The sequence below is a fragment of the Xenopus laevis genome, chromosome 5L (genome assembly GCF_017654675.1).
Source record: "Xenopus laevis strain J_2021 chromosome 5L, Xenopus_laevis_v10.1, whole genome shotgun sequence".
Classification (NCBI taxonomy): domain Eukaryota; kingdom Metazoa; phylum Chordata; class Amphibia; order Anura; family Pipidae; genus Xenopus; species Xenopus laevis.
In genome coordinates this window covers 105,511,990-105,534,079 of record NC_054379.1, presented here as the reverse complement: position 1 = coordinate 105,534,079, position 22,090 = coordinate 105,511,990, and the positions used below count along the sequence as shown (strand labels likewise).

At 38.1% G+C, this 22,090-nt stretch overlaps 1 protein-coding gene across 5 annotated transcripts in view; it reads right to left on the bottom strand.

Moving 5' to 3' along the window:
* The window catches only part of dvl3.L (dishevelled segment polarity protein 3 L homeolog), a 50,333-nt gene that overhangs the window by 15,318 nt on the left and 12,925 nt on the right, over positions 1-22,090 (bottom strand). For 4 of the 5 annotated variants that reach the window (XM_041562197.1, XM_018261906.2, XM_018261908.2 and 1 more), the window contains 5 exon segments: positions 11,927-11,996; positions 9,168-9,289; positions 7,895-8,001; positions 328-463; positions 45-138 (listed from right to left, as the gene is read on the bottom strand). In XM_041562197.1, the coding sequence (XP_041418131.1) occupies positions 45-138; positions 328-463; positions 7,895-8,001; positions 9,168-9,289; positions 11,927-11,996 (529 nt within the window). 5 annotated transcript variants of the gene reach the window in all.

The window sequence follows — 22,090 nt, the reverse complement described above, 5'->3', positions numbered from 1 at the left end:
TATAATCTCACACATTCACTCACTATCACACATCCCTTTCTCACCCTCTCAATTTGAGGAGCTTTTGGTTTCCTCCTGCGTCTCTTATGTCTTCTCATCAGTCGTGACGCACTGCTCTGCTCTGTTGAGTTACTGAACCTACAAAAATAAGAGTTGAATAAAGTTAGAGATTTGTGGGAAGCTGCACACCAGGACCATAAAGTTAATGGCACACAATGCTGCAACAGCCCCCAATAGGCTTACATTGCATCAGGTGCATTAATGCTGAGTTTTCGAGTTACTTAATATATACATATATATGTAAAACTTGCATTTTAACATTCTCACCTGCTTGTGGAATCATCTTCATCAGAGTCAAAGAAGCTAGTAGAGTCCAATTCACTACTCATGAGGGTAGAAGAGCTCTCATATCCTCCTGTATCTCTTCGCCTCTCCATCTTTGATGTGCCATTTATCCTGGTAGCTGCAGTGAATAAGAGTTAAAATTAACTTACAAAGGGTCATATAACTTATATATAAACAGTTCAATTACAATTATCCAGTGACCAGCCCTTATGAAAACATTTTCATTAAAAAAAAAAGTCCATTAAAAAAAAAAAAATCAAACACGAGAAGAGAATAGCATTATTTGGGGATGTCATAAAAGAGGAAGGGGATGTCATAAAAGAGGAAGGGGGCAAACGCAAGTCTATAAATTGACAAGCTGTAAATGTGAGGTCACCGGCTGGAAGAGCGGAAGGGAGCACTCAACCCGGAACCACGTCCCAAAGATCTTTTTGTGGTAACCGGGTCCTGCGGGTTTCTGGGCCGGCCCTCACATCACTATTCTTTATGTTTCCTATATCTATCTTTCTTACTTCATAGGAGCTGGGAAATATCCAGGCAGATAAATGGGATCTAAAAACATATAGACCAAGAATGTGCAATTTGCTCAGAAAAGCGTAAGTTTACATTAATTTGTATTTTTAGTGACAAGGACCAGTTGGTGCACCTGATCCACACCACATCATTGACAGGATAGTTTGCGACTTGTGGACTTGGGATACTGCACTTAGCTTGAGGGAATCCATAGCTAATAACATTTATATATTTGTTTTAAATTTTGTTCCCAAATATGCCTTGCCTCCATGTGTGCCATAGCCAAAAAAATGGAAAACGGGCCTCCCAATGCTTCTGGAAATTAAAGAGAAAATACAGTTGATCTCTTCATTGGAAAGACTCTCTACATTAATAAACCATAAACTGGACAAATATCATGAAATATATTCCCCATGGACAATTTGGTGTAATCTAATCTGGGAGATATTGCAAAGGAAACCTCAACAATGGGTTCTCTGTCTTTTTGCCTTTATATCGCGTGTTGTATTTATAAGTGTATTTGGAAATGCTACAAACACGAGGTGAGAGCACCCAATATAGATATATATATATATATATATATATATATATATTATATATATATATATAGATATATATAGATATATATAGATATAGATAGATAGATAGATAGATATATATATATATATATATATATATATATATATATATATATATATAGAATCGAAGTCCTAACACACACCATCCATTAGAGGTTCAAAATGTAAATGTATAAATCACATACCTGGGTGCTACCCTAAAGAAGCTGCATTATCCATAGTCCAATGATAAGGGTGCACACCAGGATTTTGTAGTTAAAACTTCATGTTTATTAAATAAATTTAAAACAGGAACCAGTCTTTGTGATCCGCACTCTTATCGGCACATACTCATGCACATACCCGGGTGCTGCTCCTGTGAAGTAATAGATACAAGCAAATATGGTAGCGCACTCCTGGGATTTTTCAATAAATAAAAAAGTTTATTTAAACATGTTGCATTATTACTGCAACATGTTTAAATAAACTGTTTTATTTATTTAAGAAATCCCAGGAGTGTGCTACCATATTTGCTTGTGTATGTATATACACACACACAAATATATATCCTGATTATGATCTCCTGTAGATCGAAACGCATTGATGCGATAATATATATATATATATATATATATATATATATATATATATATATATATATATATATATATATATATATATATATATATATAGCATTGCAACAAAAAAATGCACTCACAGGTCTTCTTTTCGGTGTAAATCAAACTGGTGTTTTATTTCGACGTTTCGGCTAATCACTTAAGCCGCCATCAGGAAGTGATATTGCTAATTGGTGAGTGCAGAGAATCTCTATGCACCTGCACCTTCATCGAATGGTTTAAAATGTAGTGGTGAGAACAACGTTCCCTTTTTTGACTATTAAACAGCACCATGTACATGTCTAACCTACACAAAAATTGTAACAACTCTGTTTAATTGAGACCATGAACAACAATAAGTTTGCGTACGTTGCCACCAGTGCTTGTGCTTTAGTTTTGGCTGGGCTTTGGGGGCAGGTGATGAATATGCATAATCCTGGGCTCCGCTCAACATAATGCACTGGGTGGAGCTTTGTTTAGACAACAGATTAACTCACAGCTAATAGCAAATGCACGGAAATAAACAACACTGCAAGAAAAAAAAGAAAACAAACTGTGATCTGAAAAATAACTTGTGTAAATTCAGTTAATACTTTACTTAGTGGTATTACTGGCACTTGAATATATATGAATTTAATTTTAGATGTATTTTGTAAGTGTGTATTTTAACAGTAGTAACAAAAAGTTTTATAAAACAACCCTTCCCTCTACTACATTCATTTATGATTAAAATATGATTTCTATGTGTGTATGTATTTTAAAGTTTGGATCAAAAGGGCATGATTTATGAACGCAAATAGAACAGGTACATAGAGGGAACTGGCAGACCTCCATTAGTTTAGCACTTTTGACATCTTATGTGCCCATGAGTGATATAAATTGCTATTAACTCCATATAATCTTCCATGCACAATAATCAGCAGGCCGCTATATAAATGTATGTTTTTTTCTTTGCCTTCTTTAAATCTGGATTTTAGTTAAATATCAATTAGCATACAGACAGGTTAATTGGTTCCTGACAAAACAGACTAGAGCAGGGGTCCCCAACCCTTTTCACCGGAGAGCAACATTCAGATTTAAAAAGCGTTGCAGAGCAACAGAAGCATGAAAAATGTTCCTGGGTGGTGGTAAATAAGGGTTGTGATTGGCTATTAGTAGTCCCTATGTGGACTGGCAGCGTTCAGGTTGGTCTGTTGGGCAGTACACATGGTTTTTATGCAACCAAAACTTGCCTTCAAGCTTGGAATTCAAAAATAAGCACCAGCTTTGAGACCACTGAGAGCAACATCCAAGGGGTTGGAGAGCAACATGTTGCTCACGAGCTACTGGTTAGTGATCACTGGACTAGAGTGTGTGTAAAGGTGATAAGGGCTATAACCTCTGTATGTACAATGACACTCTGGCAACTTGTGGCCTGTGTAAAATCTGGGACAACAACAACGGAAAACACTCTCCAATTGTACAGGATTTGAATTTCAGAATTTAAGTCAATAAAGTTGTGTAATTGCTTTGGTGCTATTGCAGCATTCCAAGCACTTCAAGGTACAGGTATGGGACTTATTATCCAGAATGCTTGGGCCATGGGGTTTTCCGAATAATGAATCTTTCTGTAATTTGCCCTAAGTCTACTAGAAAATCATTTAAACATTAAATAAACCCAACAGGTTGGTTTTGCTTCCAATAAGGATTAATTATATCTTAGTTTGGATCAAGTAAAAGATATTATTGTATTATAACAGAGAAAAAGAAAATCATTTAAAAATATTTGGATTATTTGTATAAATGGAGTCTAAGCGAGACGGCCTTTCTGCAATTTGGAGCTTTCTGGATAACGGGTTTCCAGATAACAGATCCTATATACATTCTCTCCAGCAGGAAATGGTTGATATTTTCTGGGTATGAAAATGCCTGTTTTCAGGTTATGAATTAAAATAGCATTAGCTGAATTTGATTTTCTACCTCTGCACCATGGTAAGCACAAGGATATTTCTATGTGAAATCGCTATTTCCTGGGAAAAGTAAGCTCAGAGAAGAAAATATTTTATCTAAAACTTCTGCCTGTTAGAATAAAATTATTTATGGTGCACATATTGATTGTATCTCTAATTATCTGGGATTTACTCTTCAGACAAGAAAAACACAGACACATTCTGCTATATAAAATGGTGACATGAAAGCTATGCAGGGAGTGGGAATACAAACAATCGTGACAAGCTTTCTGATATCTGATATGCACCATACAACATTCACTCCAGCAACCAAAATAACCGGTTTAGTCAAACAGAACAATGCTGGAGAGAACATGCAGACAGATACACTTTTTAAAATATTTAATTAGCAGACACTGTCTCGTTCACACACTAACATGGTTCTGTTTTTAAAAGTCTTTATACAATTTCCTTAGTTACAGTGAAAAGACATACTCCGTTATTGAACAGCTAATAACATATCCAAAACCAGCAATAATGATGACGGTGTATACTGAAAACTTACAGTGTGAGCTTTGCTGGTGCAATCCTAGGTACCATGAATGAGGCTGCAAGTTGGAGGGTTGCCTATGCAGCTGTGAAGCGGTTTGTGCTCTAGAGCTGGAGTGATTGCGATCCCTATTTCCGAAGCACAGGACTACAACCATCGTCAGAATGTTACTCTTTCATCCAAAGGCAAAATACAATAATGGTTACAGTCCTCTAGTATCTCATCGGAGAAACAGCTTTGTGGACAAGCCCATGGCAAGATGTAAAGCTCGTTGTTCCCTGAGCTGTCCTGGTTCATCACCTATACTTTCTGGGTATTGAAAATCCAAGGCTTATGTCCTGAATAAACGTGCAGATAACAGGTTGGGAGGGTGCACAAGAAGGCCCATTAGTTATATTTGTTGATACTTTCTTCTCCGAGCTCTTGCATTTGGTCAGGGCCACCTTGCACAATTTCTTTCCTGCATTTCTCAGAAAGCCACAATCCCCTCCCACAATTTAACTTCAAAAATGGGAGGGGCGAGGTCTCCCAGCAACAACCTAAACACAATGCAGTTACCTGCAGGGCGTGGACAGTACCAGCTCACTTTTCATCAGTATTACATGTACTTGCATGCAACGCAGACAAAATGTTAAGGTCAAAAAATACAAATCATAGCTAGACTAAATTAGTTTACTCAGTAACGTGTGGGAGGAGGTAAATAAACACGTCTGGAATGTGTGTGTGTGTGTGTGTGTGTGTGTGTGTGTGTGTGTGTGTGTGCACGCGTTTAAATACATTTAGTAATGGAAGTGTCTAGCATAAAAAAAAACAGTTGGTTCTCTACAGTCCCACACAAACCAGTTGAAGGGAAACTAAGGGGAAATTTATTTGGTTTCTATAGGGATACAGTATTTATGAATTATGGGAAATAAATTATATTGGAAATAAAGTATACATAAAAACTTTTTGCTTTTCTTTACAACAAGCAGCAACAGGGTTGTGAATGAACATTGCCAAGACTACAGATTGATGTTGAAATGTAATACATTTTTAAAGGGAAAATATACCCTTGTTTTTACATGAGTTCATTCAGCTTCATGTAGAAAATGTTTATAAAACTATCAGGACTACAAGATATAAATGTATACTTAGTACTGCAGCACACTCAGCTTTTATAAAACAACAATTTTGTTTTAACTGACATGATCACAGACATACCTGGTTTTTAAAGATTAATAGAAAACCATAATAATCAGTGCCCTTGCTGGGACCAGCTCCCCCTTCCCAAAATTCACAGTGGGAGAACCCTTAACCCCAGAATCTATAACTGAATGAGCATGTGTCAAAACCGGGAAATGTATTTTTCCTTTAACAAAGCATTTGCCAGAAATGTGCATCAGTGTATATTAGGAGGTAGAGAAGAAATGCTTATACTAATCTTAACCTCACCAATTTTAGAATAATCAATATGCACTCCTAAATGAGAATGAAAGCTTAACAAAGAATTTGTAAGCTATACATTAAATAGTAAAGCTAACAAAAACCCTTTAGCAGTGAAAGTCTGTGCTTCTGAAAATGCTCCAGTAGCTCCCATGCTCAGGCCTGGTGTTAGTTTTTGTGCCTAAAAGCCAGTCCCAAATGCCGTAGGGATCATTTACTACACAGAAAGTGGTGTGCAAAGGCTGCAATCAAGCTTTTTTTTGCACATTGTGTTCTGCCTTACCTGTATCACTGCTGGTCTCTGCACTCCTTTTCAGAGCACAGAGACCTGCCACTTGCCCCAGGAATACAGAGATGACGGTGTTAGTTGGCACTGTACTGCTGAAGGGTGGGAGACCAAGCTATAGTAATCTTCAAGAGGGTAACCATGGGAAGATCTGGTTAGTCCGTCAGATGGCACAACTATAACAATCACTGCCCAGTTTGGCTGTGCACACTGTTTGCCTAAATTACCTATACAGGCCCAAGTCTGCTCAGTCAGAACTCAGCAGAACAAATTTAGCAAGAGCGCCATTATTCCAAACAGATTTAAAGGACATAGAAAGTTAAACTAAAGAAGTAGGTAGAAATGTTGTACATTATGTTTTGGGATTCTGTACCAGCCCAAGGCAACAACAGCCGTTTGGCAGGAAATAACTGTCTCCAAAGATGCCCCTGTAGCTCCCCATCTTCTTTTCTGCCGATTCACTGCACATGCTACATGGTGCTGTCAGTTACTGAGCTTAGAGGCCAACTCAAAATATCCAGTACACATAGAATAGAAATGTAACAGTATAAGTCTGATTAGGAATTAATATGGATAATTACTACATGGCAGCACAGAAACCAGTGCAAATAACACCAGCATTTAATATTCTGCCCCATATCATCATCTTTTATTACAGACTAACCTAATTTTCTGCTTGATAATTTGCAACAACCCCTAAGTTTAGCTTTTCAACAGCTGCTCAGAGCAAACTGAGCATGTGAGTATCACAGACACTTTCCAAAATGGTGGCCCCCTGTAACAAGTTTGAAGCCCTGGAACATTGTTGCTATTGAGCAGCTGAAACTTTAGGCTGGTGCAATAAGCTCAGATTATAAATAAAATAAATAAATGTAATAAATATAATGAAATAAAAATGTAATTTTTAGATCAATTCATTTTTAGGGTTTAGTTCTCCTTTAACAAAATGTCTGAGCAAAATCCATAAATTAGATTATTTGGTGCCAAAGATATCAAATGCTACACTGGAATGACAAGTTGTTCATTACAGCATTTCTCACTGCTGTTTTACTCTCCTTTAAAGCAAAGTGGTGTTTCTCAACATAGATGAGCCTATACGATAAGGACCAGCACTGCCACTAATTCAGCTGCAACCTTTAGAAATTGGGTACAATTGGGGATCCAGTCTTGAGCAAATCCAATGCCAAACCAAAAAAAAAAAAAAGACACAACAACATGATGACAGCTAGGCCCACCATTGGGCATGTTCCTTGATACCTACTTTAATTACTCAAGAACAATGTTTTTGGGTAACCCCTTTCTCAAGTGCCAAACTAAAAGAAAAAACTTGTGCAGCATCCAGTTAAACACAATCAGCTGGAACATATTGACTCCTCCTCTTAGTCCTTTCAATAACAATATTCCATGTTAGAGGAAGATTCAAAAGTGTGTAAGGCTCATATTGTACAATGTGTCCCATAAATAGGTCAGAAGTCAGAAGTGTGTGTGTGTGTGTGTGTGTGTGTGATCCAAGATGCCTGCCTCAGCTATATCTGCAGTGGAGATAGGGGAGATTTTACAGAAAGTATAGTGAGCTGATGATTTGCATTATACAAACAAACAATCGTGTGAACTAACCCTTAGAGATCTAGCGAAAGAATTTGTGGAAAATGTAAATTTACAGATATGTGCCCTACCATGTTCAGATGTCTCCTTTCTTCCCGGTCTCTCTCGACGTGCTGATACCACAGAATCCGTCTCTGTTTCATTGTCCAAGTTCTCCTGGCTGCCTCGGGTGTTTGGACTAAAAGGGAGATAACAAGGGGACAACATAAATAGCACATAGGCTTTGTGTTTCATTTCACATACAATTCAGTTACTGTTACTAGTACTGTATTTAATGGTGCTTTTTTTTTTGTTCTCTGTGTTATTTTAATTGCAAAGAAATAAAATGAATGTTTTCAACAATAAGCCCACATAGTATGCTCCATATTATTAGTAGCAAATTAACTTGCCTGTATGATTTTGTGGTAGAATTCAAGTTGAAAACCTGAATTTTCCCCAGGCTGTTTTGGCTGGGCACATTGCCTGGCTATTTTCCCCTGCTGTCCAGCTCCGTTCCCTTCCTGCACCCCCCCCCCCCACATTGTACACTCAAGTTGAAATCTTTGTGCTAAAGCCAAAAGGTCTGCACAATGTGTTTGCGGTCAGTTACTGTAGTGCAGGTGGGATATAGACATGCATATTTAATTTATTTTTCTCCCCCCCCCCCCCCCCACCTGCCCATTTCTCCTGCCCGGTGTTTTTGTTTCCTGAGGAGTACACTGAAACCTATGTAAACATAGGTGGAACAAACATTATCACAAATTTCATGTGCACATCATGGCCTCTGCTCCAAAGAAAAATTAGTGCAAAATGGGAACAAGCCCATATGGTTTACTAATGTCAAATGTATTTATATATTGAATGCATAAAAACATTTATGGTTGGTGGTGGACATGGATGGATTGCCTGATAGAGTTACAATCTTTTATGTGTTTTCCTGTTGAATGACACAGGGCTGTGTCCCCATAAGCAATCGTAGCAGCATCATGTGAGAACATAAATATCCCATGTAGACATTACCATGGTCAAATATAAACCTTGGAACAACAATAATCAAGGTTTGGACATCCCATCGGACATTTTTAGTTCAGTTATCAAGAAGACGACACCAGAAAACACCCAGAACCTGCCAAAAAGGCTATTTTATAACAGTTCTGTGCAAACAAGGATACTTGTAATAAAGGCAAAAGAGAATCCAGCTATCAGTTAGAAGGAGCTAGCGTATAGAAGGGGAGACTTAGTTTGCTACCACCCTTTCTGGGCATTTATGTACATTATTACAATTTTCTCCAACTTTCTTTAACGTTAATATAGAAAGAGAGCGAATGTGTGTTCATTTGAGGTAATTATATTGCATAGACTTACTGAAAGGAAGGGGGTCGAGAATCCCCAATTCCACCAGTCCGCTCTATTGGTGGAGGTAAATCTGACTGGATATCAGCACACACAGAGCCGGCATCAGACTGTGAACCATCTGCAGATACAAGCTGTGGAAGGCATGGTGTTCGTTAGAGCAAATATTCAAACACAGCTGTGCATTTTACATATTCAGAAGCACCATTTATCAGGGAAAATAAACTTGACCAAACATTATTTGAACATGGGGGTTTGACTATATTTTCCAAAGGTGTTTATATTTTACCTCTTAATGTTTACTGCACAAACAAAGGTCTAGATCTTGAAAATTACACATATATAACATAGAAAGGGAATGGAAAGTAGAATTGGGTCAAAAATAAGTTCTTAGTGGTTCCTCCTCAAATTGTACCAAAATTGTAAGCTTTATACTTTTTGTGCTGTATTTGTGGTTTTAATAGGTCGGAGTTAAGCAAATCCTGGTTTATAAAAACTCAAGTGTATTTGTGGATTATACATAAACAGCAAATATGTCACATGAACATTTCTTTTCAGCTAATACAAATATTAGAATGGCATGTTACCCAATAGGCTGAAGGCAAACATGCTTCTCATCAGATTAAAAGAACCATTGCCCTAAGACTTCTAAAATAATATTATGAGAACTATACAGCCTCAATTAGTCTATGGTGCACTGAGAACTAGGGATGCACCGAATCCAGGAATCGGCCGAATCCTTCTGCCCAGCCAAACCGAATCAAATTCTAATTTGCATATGCTAATCAAGGGCAGGAGGGAAATCGCATGACTTTTTGTCACAAAACAAGGAAGTAAAAATGTTTTCCCCTTCCCACCCCTAGTTTGCATATGCATATGAAAATTAGGTTTCACATCCGGTTCGGTATGCGGCCTAATCTTTAAGGAAGGATTTGGGGGTTCGGTTGAATCCAAAATAGTGCATTCGGTGCATCCCTACTGAGAACCTTAGGTTATGGCAGACAAAGAACTTTAATCACTCAGAGCAATCTTTCTAGACCTACACCCAGAACCAAAATCTAGTCCCTTAACTTGGAAAGAATGGCTTTCCTTGCTAAGCATAACTTGATCTTTGTGTAATAACTGTGGATGCCCACTGAGAACCACTACCTTTAACACAACTGTACAATACATACCCAGAACATTAGCTCTGCACCAGTTTAGAACCCAAATAACTTAAATGTGTTGTGTGCCAACATGACAGTACACGAAAATATTTCAGCAGCACTCCGATTATAGTGAAAAAAGTGTATATTTATTCGAGCCTCAAGCTAAGCGACGTTTCAAGCTAATCCAGCCCTTTATCAAGCTTGGCACAAACTTAAAGGAATTGTTCAGTGCGAAAATAAAAACTGTGTAAATGGATAGGCTGTGCAAAATAAAAAATGTTTCTAATATAGTTAGTTAGCCAAAAATGTAATATATAAAGGCTGGAGTGACTGGGTGTGTAACATAACACTTCTTCCTGCTTTTCAGCTCTCTTGGTTTACACTGACTGGTTACCCTGGTGACTGTTGCTTTTGAACCTGAGCTGAATGCTGAGGATCAATTGCAAACTCACTGAACAGATATGTACCACGTGGCCCCCCCTTCAAGTCGTTGACTGACTCAGTTATAGAGCTGAAAAGCAGGAAGTAGTGTTCTGGCTATTATGTTAGATATCCGCTCACTCCAGCCTTTATACATTACATAATTGGCTAACTAAGTATATTACAAACATTTTTTATTTTGCACAGCCTATCTATTTACCCAGTTTTTATTTTCACACTGAACTGTTCCTTTAAAGTATTTATTAGATTACATTTTTGGCTAACTATATTAGATTGTATGTGCAAAATGAAAAATGTTTCTAATATAGTTAGCCAAAAATGTAATCAAATAAATACTTTAAAGGAACGGTTCAGTGTGAAAATAAAAACTGGGTAAATAGATTGTATGTGCAAAATGAAAAATTTTTATTTTTACACTGGACTGTTCCTTTAACGAATGTTACTATGAGGCCTATGTATCAAATGTCGCATTTTAGAGGTTTTTGAAACCACGTTAGTCGTTTCTCTAAAACCACGAATGTCATGAGATTTATTAAAAGATCCAAATAAAAAAGTATGAATGCACACTAAACAATGCACTAAAAAATACAAATACTGTACCTCTAAAAACTCGAGTGTTTCTGACAATTCCAAGCAAAAAGATATCCGAAAACCTCTAAAAGTCCAAACTTATTTAAAACAGTCCAATAGGATTAGCGCAGCTCCAATTGACTTCTTTAGGACCTCGACAACTTTTACCTGGCAAAGTTTTGTATTTGTGGGTTTTTAAAGCCACAAATATTTAGAGATTCGTGAAAAAACTAAATTTGATTGTTATTAAATGTGCCCTTAAGTATACTTTTTCTAAGCTTTTTCATATACTTGTGATTAGTCATGGGTTAATGGTTATATGGGGGGGACCGAATTGGTGTATTTATTATACACCTTGGGAAAGGGTGGGCCGTGTGAATGCTTCTGAAGATGAGGCGTAAAGCGTATGGCCAATTATGATGTGTACAGCATTTTTGAAATAAAGTATACATTTTAATATACAGAACATATCTTCCAGCGCTCCGTATTTGTTGGTGTCTATGTGGACTACAGTGCCATCTGGTGGCATGATATACACATAGCATGGTGTGAAGCTGTCAGCAAGTATGTTGCTCTGGAAAACCCATTATGTTATGTGCCAGATTAACTCACCCAACACACAACTCTTCCATTGAAGCATGGCAGCTTAGCATTGTCATCTGAAATTTCTTCTTTAACTACCCTGTAAAAACAAGACAGAGGCATTAAATAACTTAATAGTTAAAGTTGTCATCTTGGTCTAGACCACTGCATATGATAACAAAAATGTATCAAGAAAGAACAGCATTGCTGAACAAAATAGGATTATTATGGGTGTGTAAAAATTTTTTCACCAAAAAAGCTGTATACAAAAAGGATACAAATAGCTGTCAAATTCACCCTTTACTACAGGGGTGTCCAAACTGCGGCCCGAGGGCCACATGCGGCCCAGGATGCATATGAATGCGGCCCAACTTGAAACGCTTGGTTCCAGAGGAAACGTCATGTCGCAAAGGATATAGGAGGAGGGGGGACTCTGTCCATTGCCCAGATAGTAATAATAATATAATAATAAGTCTATTTAATATCCAGGTGTCCCATATTCCAGTGTATAGCTCCATCTAGTTATCCAACTGGCATTGTAGTTCTTTTCTGTGTATTTCCTTAACTTTTACAAATCAAACGTGTTTGTGTATTTCATGTGTGGCTCCAGACAATTTTTCTTTTTCCAATGTGGCCCGGCGAGCCAAAAGTTTGGACACCCCTGCTTTACTACATAGTACACACAGAGCATTCTGACATCTGAGTGGATGGACAAAAGCCAGTCATTATATTAGATTAGTGATGAGCGAACTTGTCCTGTTTCGACCAAAATGTCCGGTGGGCTGCTTTAATTCTTGGTTAATGGGTCAGGGAAGTAGGGAAGCCAGGAGTCGATTGGGAGCCCAATAGGAGCTAAATCACAGCCACCAAATTGAGGGCCCAAGCTCAGCCACCAAATGGGAGCGGAAGCTGTGTTGATTTTTTTTTTTTTTTTTTTTTGCCAGTGCTGCTTTTTTATTCCCAGTCCAGCCGTGTTATCCACCAAGGACCTGGCAGTACCTCCTGGGTTCCATCAATAAGCACACCAGATTTGAGTGCAGTAAAATGGATGCAAATGGCACTTCAAACTTGTGCTCTGAAAGGGACACAATCCCCCACTCTGAAAATGCTAGATACAACTTGGACACTTCCGCAAAATGCAAGTGCAATTGCATCCATTATTAGAAAGTGTTCGATACAGGCTTTCTGTTCAGCATGTGTGTATACTATGGTATTCATTAACCCATTATTAGCACAGATTGGAGATTCTACAATCTGTGGATAAAATAACTATTATTTCCCTAGTCATTTTGCCCCATTTCACTCCAATTGTACTAATAAAGACTTGTCATGATCCTTTGACCAGCTAGCTTTTATTGCCTTCAGCTGACTTGATTTCCAGTTATCGATATATATTTACAGGGCCGGATTTGACACCCACACTACCTCGCACCATTCAAGGAGCTGCGCGTCCCCAGTGCTCCAGAGAAAGCGGCCAGAGCGGCATGACGCCCCTAATGCTGTTCCGCCCTAGACCCGGGCCTTTGTGGCCTTGCCACAAATCCGGGCCTATATATTTAAATTGACATGTATAACAACTAGGTGTATTTTTTTAGGCCAATAATTCATACTACTCTCCCACAAACTTTGCACGAATTCACATTTCCCACAAACCCCCACAGCATTTTAGCAATCCAAGCATCATCATGCACATAGCCACACATAATAATGTGCTGTGAAATACACCGTTGGTAGCAATGTATCATCAATCACTGTAAGCTTAAAGGAACAGTAACACCAAGAAATGAAAGTAATGAAAATATCATGTCATGTTGCACTGCATTGGTAAAACTGATGTGTTTACGTCAGAAACACTACTATAGTTTATATAAACAAGCTGCTGCGTAGCAATGGCAAAAATTGAAAAAAGGCTATATGGCGCAGGTTAAATAGTAGATAACAGATAACACCATTATGTTTTACAGAGCTTATCTGCTATCTGCTGTGTAACATGAGCCTGTTCTCTTTTGAATGGCTGCCCCCAATTGCTAAACAGCAGCTTATTTATATAAACAATAGTAGTGTTTCTGAAGCAAACACATCAGTTATACCAATGCAGGGCAACACTGCATTAAACAACTTTCATTTTTTGATGTTACTGTTCCTTTAAATTGGCAATGACAAAACTCATACAATGATTACAGGGACTTCCGTAATCCATAGAATTAAACTGTAGAGTATATTCAGCAACCATCTTCAAATACGCTACATTTGTAGGTCATGTGCCAGGCGTATGACATTCTATATCTATTTTTTTATAGATATAAGCATGTAAATGTGTTTTGTGTTTTACAACAAGCATATTACAGTGTACTTTATTGCAATGCTTATTAGGTGCTTTTATGCCACGTTGGAACTGTGTAATAATGTGGTGTAAAAACGCCATGTGTGACATAGCACATTATTAAAATTTTAAATTCTCACTACGGCAAACAAAGCTGAGTACATATGCTGCAATGTCAGTTGTGTTTTCTAGACACAGTTCTAAGCTAACATGAGCCTTTTAAATTATACACACACAACCCCCAGAACGACCAGACGCCCAGCTGTTCATTCACAAGCTGCCATGCATGACCCTCCCCCAACTACTACTAGGGGTAAGCCATCAGTACTGAAGTGTCATTGAGTCTGCTCCTTTATCTACTGTCACCAAGCAGCTGTCTAAGGAGTGATGTTCTGGTGTTTAGGCAATATAGGCACCTGTCCTTTGTGTTATTGTGTCTTGTACACATAGCATTATTGGAATATTACTACAGTGCTACACTTTATAAAGTATCCTTCTGACACTGTTTTGATGGCACTGTTTTAAAGGAACAGTTCAGTGTAAAAATAAAAACTGTGTAAATAGCCTGTGCAAAATAAAAAATGTTTCTGATATAGTTAGCCAAAAATGTAATGTATAAATGCTGGAGTGACTGGATGTCTAACATAATAGCCAGAACACTACTTCCTGCTTTTCAGCTCTCTAACTCTGAGTTAGTCAGCGACTTTAAAGGAGAAGCAAACCCAAAAGTTAAAAAACCCCTACCCTACATAGACAGTCTAAGTGTTACCCGGGCAAATGCCCCTAACTTTTTACTTACCCCTCGGTGCAGATTCAGGCATCGGAGTTCACAGGCACCATCTTCAGCCATTTCGGTAACCTTCGGAATGAAAACGGCGCTTCAGAATTTTTCTGGAGTTCCGGCGCATGCACAGTTGTTGCGAAAAAGAAAATTGCCCCAACTGCACATACAATGCTACGCTGCTCTCATTCCGAAGATTACAGAAGAGAAGATAGCGCCCGTGAACTCCGCTGGACAGAATCTGCACTGAGGGGTAAGTAAAAAGTTAGGGGCATTTGCCTGGGGTAACACTTAGTCTGGGGGGAGGTCGGAGTATGTAGTGTAGGATTTTTTTAACTTTTGGGTTTGCTTCTCCTTTAAGGGCAAAGACATACGCGAAGATCCGGCGACAAATCAACTCTTCTTCAGACAACGAATCTCCCCGAAAAGCCTCGGCACTCAGAACGATTCGTTTTCCGAAGTTTCCTTGCATTATATTTGTATATATGCGAGCGTCAGATTTTCTGTCATTATTTTACATTGCTTCCGGCAGAAGTAACTTCAGTTTTTTACACCAGATAATAAATATGCCCCTTAGTGTCCAAATGAGATCGCCAGTCAATGGATTTTTGCCTAATGTAGCCAACCAGCTGGACTGTGCAAACAAATTCAACTGCAAAAGTCAATGGTTAAAATACTGCCGAGTAGTCAGCCAGCCTGATCTTATTAAAGATGTTCATGTTGATCTTTCAGCTAACCTACAACCAGTTACTCAACCTTGAATCAAACAAGTTCTATAGCCCTTGACATTCATAAAACCAGATAATGTTTTGAATATGATGCATTAGAAAATGATACATAAAGGTTTTTTTATAGGAAATAACCCTGTCTAGGTCAACAAGTGAAATTCAACATAAAGTTAATCATTTTTACAAGGATGTAGAGTAGTTTCAGAGTTGCTTTGTTTTTAACAGAAACAGCAAGCAACGACAGTAGCAAACTGGAAGGGAAGCAGTGCTTTGATATAAACACATTTTGATTGATGGAGCCCATAGGAAAAAAAATAGTAACTCTTGCTATTTAATCAGTCATTTTGTATCAAAAGTATTTATAAAACAACTAGGTTTAAGAACGGTACTCAACAGAACGGCAAGTATAGAAGTAGATAAAAATGGATCTAGCAAGAAAAACAACGATAGGGGACAAGGACTATATAATCTAGAGAAAGTAAAAGGAGTAGAACATGTGGTCATGTTTATGGCAGCTACGTGTATGCCCTTTAAAGGTGTAGTAAATGTTCAGGGTTGAGCACATGCGATCCACCAAGCTGTACATACTCAAAATCCCAGGGGAAGCTATACTGTAAGACAACAGCTGAAAAAATTAGCAGCCATCAATAATTAATCAGCTACAAACAGGATAACTGTATGTGGTTAACCCTACTCTTTCCAGACCAGCATATCTTATCCATATAGTAGAACACTAAAAAGAGAAGGGCCTTCCTCTAGACAAAAGCCTTTTTCTTTGCAATATATATATATATATATATATATATATATATATATATATATATATATATATATATATATATAGATATATATATATATATATATATATATATATATAGATATAGATATATACGGTCCAGGCAACACTTTGACTTGCAGCTAAACACAGTATTTGACTGCAAACATAGATTTTGATGTAAAGCCAGAATATTCCACATTTGTTTAACAGCAGATGTGTAGGCATATTTTTTGTTTTATGCTAGTGGTTAGCGGTCAAACATCCTGCATTCAAAATATTTCATGGATTCCTTAATTTACTGCGGAGGTTTTCCTTTCCTGTTTTTCCTGCTAGGAAGAAACCTGCACAAAGTACAGCTAAATGTTTGCAAAGATGTAGCAGCTACCAATGACTTTAACATATACGTACACTGAAAAGGACTGGTAGCAGGGACTGTAATTTGTGGTGCCAAATGCTTTTAATGAGCAAAACATATGTCTTTGGGGCCCCTTCAGCCTAATTATACGTGTGCTTATGTTTTTACAGTCCTTTAATGAATAAATACACATTAAACCCATGGATTAATGCTGAGTCTGGTATTCAATGTACAATTAACTGACCCTAGACCGTACTTATAAATACTGATGTTTCAATCAATCATATAAAGCATTCTGATGCTCATAATGACCTGGGTGTGACTCCAGGATCTGCACACACTTGTGATTCAACATAAAATTCAAATCAAGCAGATTATGTGCACAAAAGGATACACACACCAAACTTTGCAAGTTACATGGCTGCCATACAAACATAGGCCAATGATGGATTTCAATCACATGGAATAAATGATTTTTTTTATAGCTTCATGATAAACTATAATGGGGGAAGGATTGCTTGCTTCTTATATTTGTTTGCATGAACCATTTTTTCTTTTGATTTATTTTAACGTTTTAAACACAACTCTTGGATTTAATGCAGTGACATCATCCCCTGTGTGCAGCCATTTTTTTCCACCTACCTCCATTCTTGTGCTCTATAGAGCCTAAGTCAAAACATAATTATGACCTTTCACATAAAGCACTGCCAGAAAAACTAAATATATTTTAATAAAATACAATGTGTTCTAGAAATGGTTTAGATCTTAAGTGCAGGGTATATGTCTTTTGTGCCTACATCCAGGGATATTGGTTACTATGCCATGGGTTGAAGATTTTCTTCTAGCCTTACACACAAGGTTCAGATTCACCTCAATGAAAGAGGGTTTCATGAAACGGAAAATTGGAGAAACCTGGTTCTGTCACATTCCAATGTATTTTGCTGTAGATCAATTTATTTTAGAATTATTTGAAATTGCAAACATTTTAAAAGTAATGTAGAGCAGCATGGCTGAGAGCTCAGTTCACTTCCAGACTCTCCTCAATCAATGGGACGCCTGTCCCTAGGGCCCTTTATTGTGCAGTCATATGGGATAATCCTGCACTACAATTATTGCAGTGTGTCTATAGCATGTATAGGGAGAATTAAGAAAGTGGCAAATGCACCGAACAATCTGGAGGAAAGATAGCAAAGCAGGCAGTAATTGGAAAGCTGTGTGTTAAAATAAAATTATGTGTGCATCACTCGTTCGAATAGTGCTAAATCTATCAGCAAGACAGACAGCTGCTATGTTGATGAAGGAGGGGTGTTCAAAAAATAGTATATTCAGGTTGAAGATTACTGCCAAGGAATCACTTCTACAGTTCCAGAGACCTACTGCCAGTCCATTACGTGTCAGGCAGTGACAAGCTGAAAGATTCCTTGAGTACCCTATCAACACATTTTCAGGATCAACCTGTGCACCAGACCTCACAACTAGTTCCAACCATTTGGTGAAGCAGCTTTTTAGCAAAGTAGTGTGATGGCAGAGAACAAGCATAGCAACTAACATCTGCTGGAGTGAGCTGCAAAGCAGAGAGATCCTGTTCTAGCAAACACAAAAAGCCATGTGAATCCTGACATTTCATTAAGTTCAACAGGATACTTTTACCTGTTGGTTGTACCTATTATAAAAGCACATGTTCCCATTTAAGCTCCCCATACACAAACTGCCGACGGATTTAAGCTGGCCATAGATGTTGAGATTTTTAAAAGATCTGATCCTCATCGTGAGACCTAAATTTTCTCGGAACGATCGTACGATCATACGAATTGACCATCAACTAAAAAGACCAATTTGCCAGGAAAACAAAGGGGAGCTGCCTGCTTGGCCCTGCAAACATATATAGATTTCACTGGGACCGACAAAGATTTTTTGACCTGGCCGATCAATTTCCTGACAGATGTCGGCCGAAAAATTGTAAGATGTTCGATCGTTTGAATCCCACTAACTGCACGATAATTTCGAAGGATTGGTCGGACTTTGCTAAAAACGGTCGTTCGGCAAGAAGAATCGGCGCGTCTATGTAGAGCTTTAGTGGGCAAATTGCACCTGCGACAGCTTCGCTGACAACGCAACACTTCGCCAGGCGTCAATTCGCCAGGACAATGCTAATTCTCGAAAATCCGAAGTTGCGCCCAGGGTTCCGAAAGCTAGCGAAGTTTGCTATTGATTCAAAGTTACACTAGCGATGCCTAATTAGCATACAGCGTGAAGTTAAAGTACAATGGACTTATATGTTGCAGCAACTACATTACACTACACAAGGCCAGGGAACCTTAATAAAATAAAATAAGAGGTTTTATATTGCCCTACACATGTGTCCACTGTATAATTTAGGTGCTATATGTTAGGAAATGTAGAGGGGAAAGAGGGTACCCCAAAAAAAATTTACATTATTTTTCAGCCTATCAACCTGTAAAAAGTAAAAGACATAAGCGTTTTTTGGGAGTTAGAACAATTTTCAACTATTTTTGAACAAACTCCTATCTACTCTATTGCACTTCGGCTGGTCTGAGCTGGCGAAGTAAACTCTGGCGCAAGAGTTAATGTTCAGAAAAATCCGCATCTTAGTGAATTAGCGCAGTTATGTCCCGTCACCAGAGTGTGACTTTGCCTGGCGTTAGGGAGCAAAGTACCGCTAGAGTCTATCTACTTCACTAGCGAATTGACGCCAGGGACCCTTAGTAAATCAAGTGTCAAAATGATGTCACGCTGGCAAATTTTCACCAGCGTTAGCCACTTCATACTTTAGTGAATTTGCCCCCAAGTCGGCAGCTTATTGGGCTGTGTATGGGGCCCTCTGACAAGCTTTCCTGATTTATATCTGGCCGAAAGTTGGCCAGATGTCGATTGGGCTGGTTTAAAGATCACTGATGTGGCCCTCGATCCAACCTCCCGTATTCTTCTCGTTGTGATCCAATCATTGGGAACTAGGGCCTATGATCAGATCACCCTGATATCGCCCGCCTCAAGGTGGGCATATTGGGGAGTAGCCACTTCATACTTTAGTGAATTTGCCCCCAAGTCGGCAGCTTATTGGGCTGTGTATGGGGCCCTCTGACAAGCTTTCCTGATTTATATCTGGCCGAAAGTTGGCCAGATGTCGATCGGGCTGGTTTAATGATCACTGATGTGGCCCTCGATCCAACCGCCCGTATTCTTCTCGTTGTGATCCAATCATTGGGAACTAGGGCCTATGATCAGATCACCCTGATATCGCCCACCTCAAGGTGGGCATATTGGGGAGTATGTATAGCCAGCTTTACAGGAGACCACATAGAAAGGCAGAAATAAATGCTTAAGAAAGAAAAGTTTTTACCAAAAGTTTTTTTTGTTAACGTAAAATCTACAGTGAGTTTAAACTGTACACTGTCCCTGATTATATGCCTAAATTATATACTCAACCTATTACCACACTAAATCCAAAAAGAAATCTAAAAATGCAATAGAAACTAGTTACAAAACTAGAAGAAAAAAAAAAGTTGAGCTTGGAAAAAAGGCCAGCTAAATTTTCCAAATGTTAGAATTAAAAAAAAATACACATTATTACTTGACTACAATCACAAAAACATATTTGAAAGTTATTAAACAGTCCTCTTGGTATGCTTTAATGCTTAAAGGGATAATGTCATGGGAAAAAAATTTTTTTTCTAAATGAATCAGTTAATAGTGCTGCTCCAGCAGAATTCTGCACTGAAATCCATTTCTCAAAAGAGCAAACAGATTTTTTTATACTCAATTTTGAAATCTGACATGGGGCTAGACATATTGTCAATTTCCCAGCTGCCCCAAGTCATGTGACTTGTGCTCTGATAAACTTCAATCACTCTTTACTGCTGTACTGCAAGTTGGAGTGATATCACCCACCTCCCTTCCCCACCCCAGCAGCCAAACAAAAGAACAATGGGAAGGTAACCAGATAACAGCTCCCTAACACAAGATAACAGCTGCCTGGTAGAGCTAAGAACAACACTCAATAGGAAAAACCCATGTCCCACTGAGACACATTCAGTTACATTGAGAAGGAAAAACAGCAGCCTGCCAGAAAGCATTTCTCTCCTAAATTGCAGGCACAAGTCACATGACAATGGGCAGCTGGGAAATTGACAAAATGTCTAGCCCCATGTCAGATTTCAAAATTGAATATAAAAAAATCTGTTTGTTCTTTTGAGAAATGGATTTCAGTGCAGAATTCTGCTGGATTAGAACTATTAACTGATGCGTTTTAAAAAAAAAAAAAACATGTTTTCCGATGACAGGATCCCTTTAAGATTCAGGGTTTATAATAATATTGTATTACTTTTGTGTAGCTGTCACCGTGTTGCTAAAATGTATTGTGTTCCAAATGGCATTCTTTAACTCTCTGATCTTCAGGCATGAATTCAAATTACAGCTTTCACCTGCAGTTTTCAACATTTCTCAGCTTTCCCAGTACATCCTACAGCCTTTCTTTCAAGTTCAAGTACATGAAAGATCATTAATGATTATGCTTACAAAAAAACACATACATTGTAGAGAAAGATATAAAAAAAAAAAAGGAAATATTAATCAGGAGTCCATTAAAATAACTTAATATTGCACTTTGTATTAAAGGGAATGTAAAGACAAAAAAAAATAAAAATCCCATTTTTAATTTCTTTAATGAAATCGAAACCTACCTCCAATATAATTTAATTAAAAAATGTCTGCCATTTTTACAATAAACCTGACTGTATGCAGTAAAATTCCCCCATCATTTTACTTGCTCTGACTGCTGCGGATAGAAATCTTCAGACGGTCCCTAACTGCTCTGCAGGGAAACAATCATACTTTCAAACAGCGTAGGGGGAGGCCCCCCCACCTTACTTCCTAGAACTCGAGCAGCTTTGTTTGTTTTCCTGTAGAGCAGCTGGCGACCGTGTAGAGATTTGTATCGGCTGACCCAGTGTCTGCATATTCTAATTATTAATCAGTCTTGCTGTATGGCTTTTGGCAGATATTGTTTGACTTGTGCTGTTTTGATGATCCCTAAACTGAACCTCACAACTGAAGCCCAGACCACACTGAGCATGTGCATAGTTTTAGTCTTGCAAAGATGTTTAACAGTTACAAGATTGTGACCGCCCGTGGTCAACTTTGAAAGCATAAATCCTTTGTTTAATTTTTGGACTTCTGGTGCAGTAAGTTAATGTTTATGTTTAGTATACA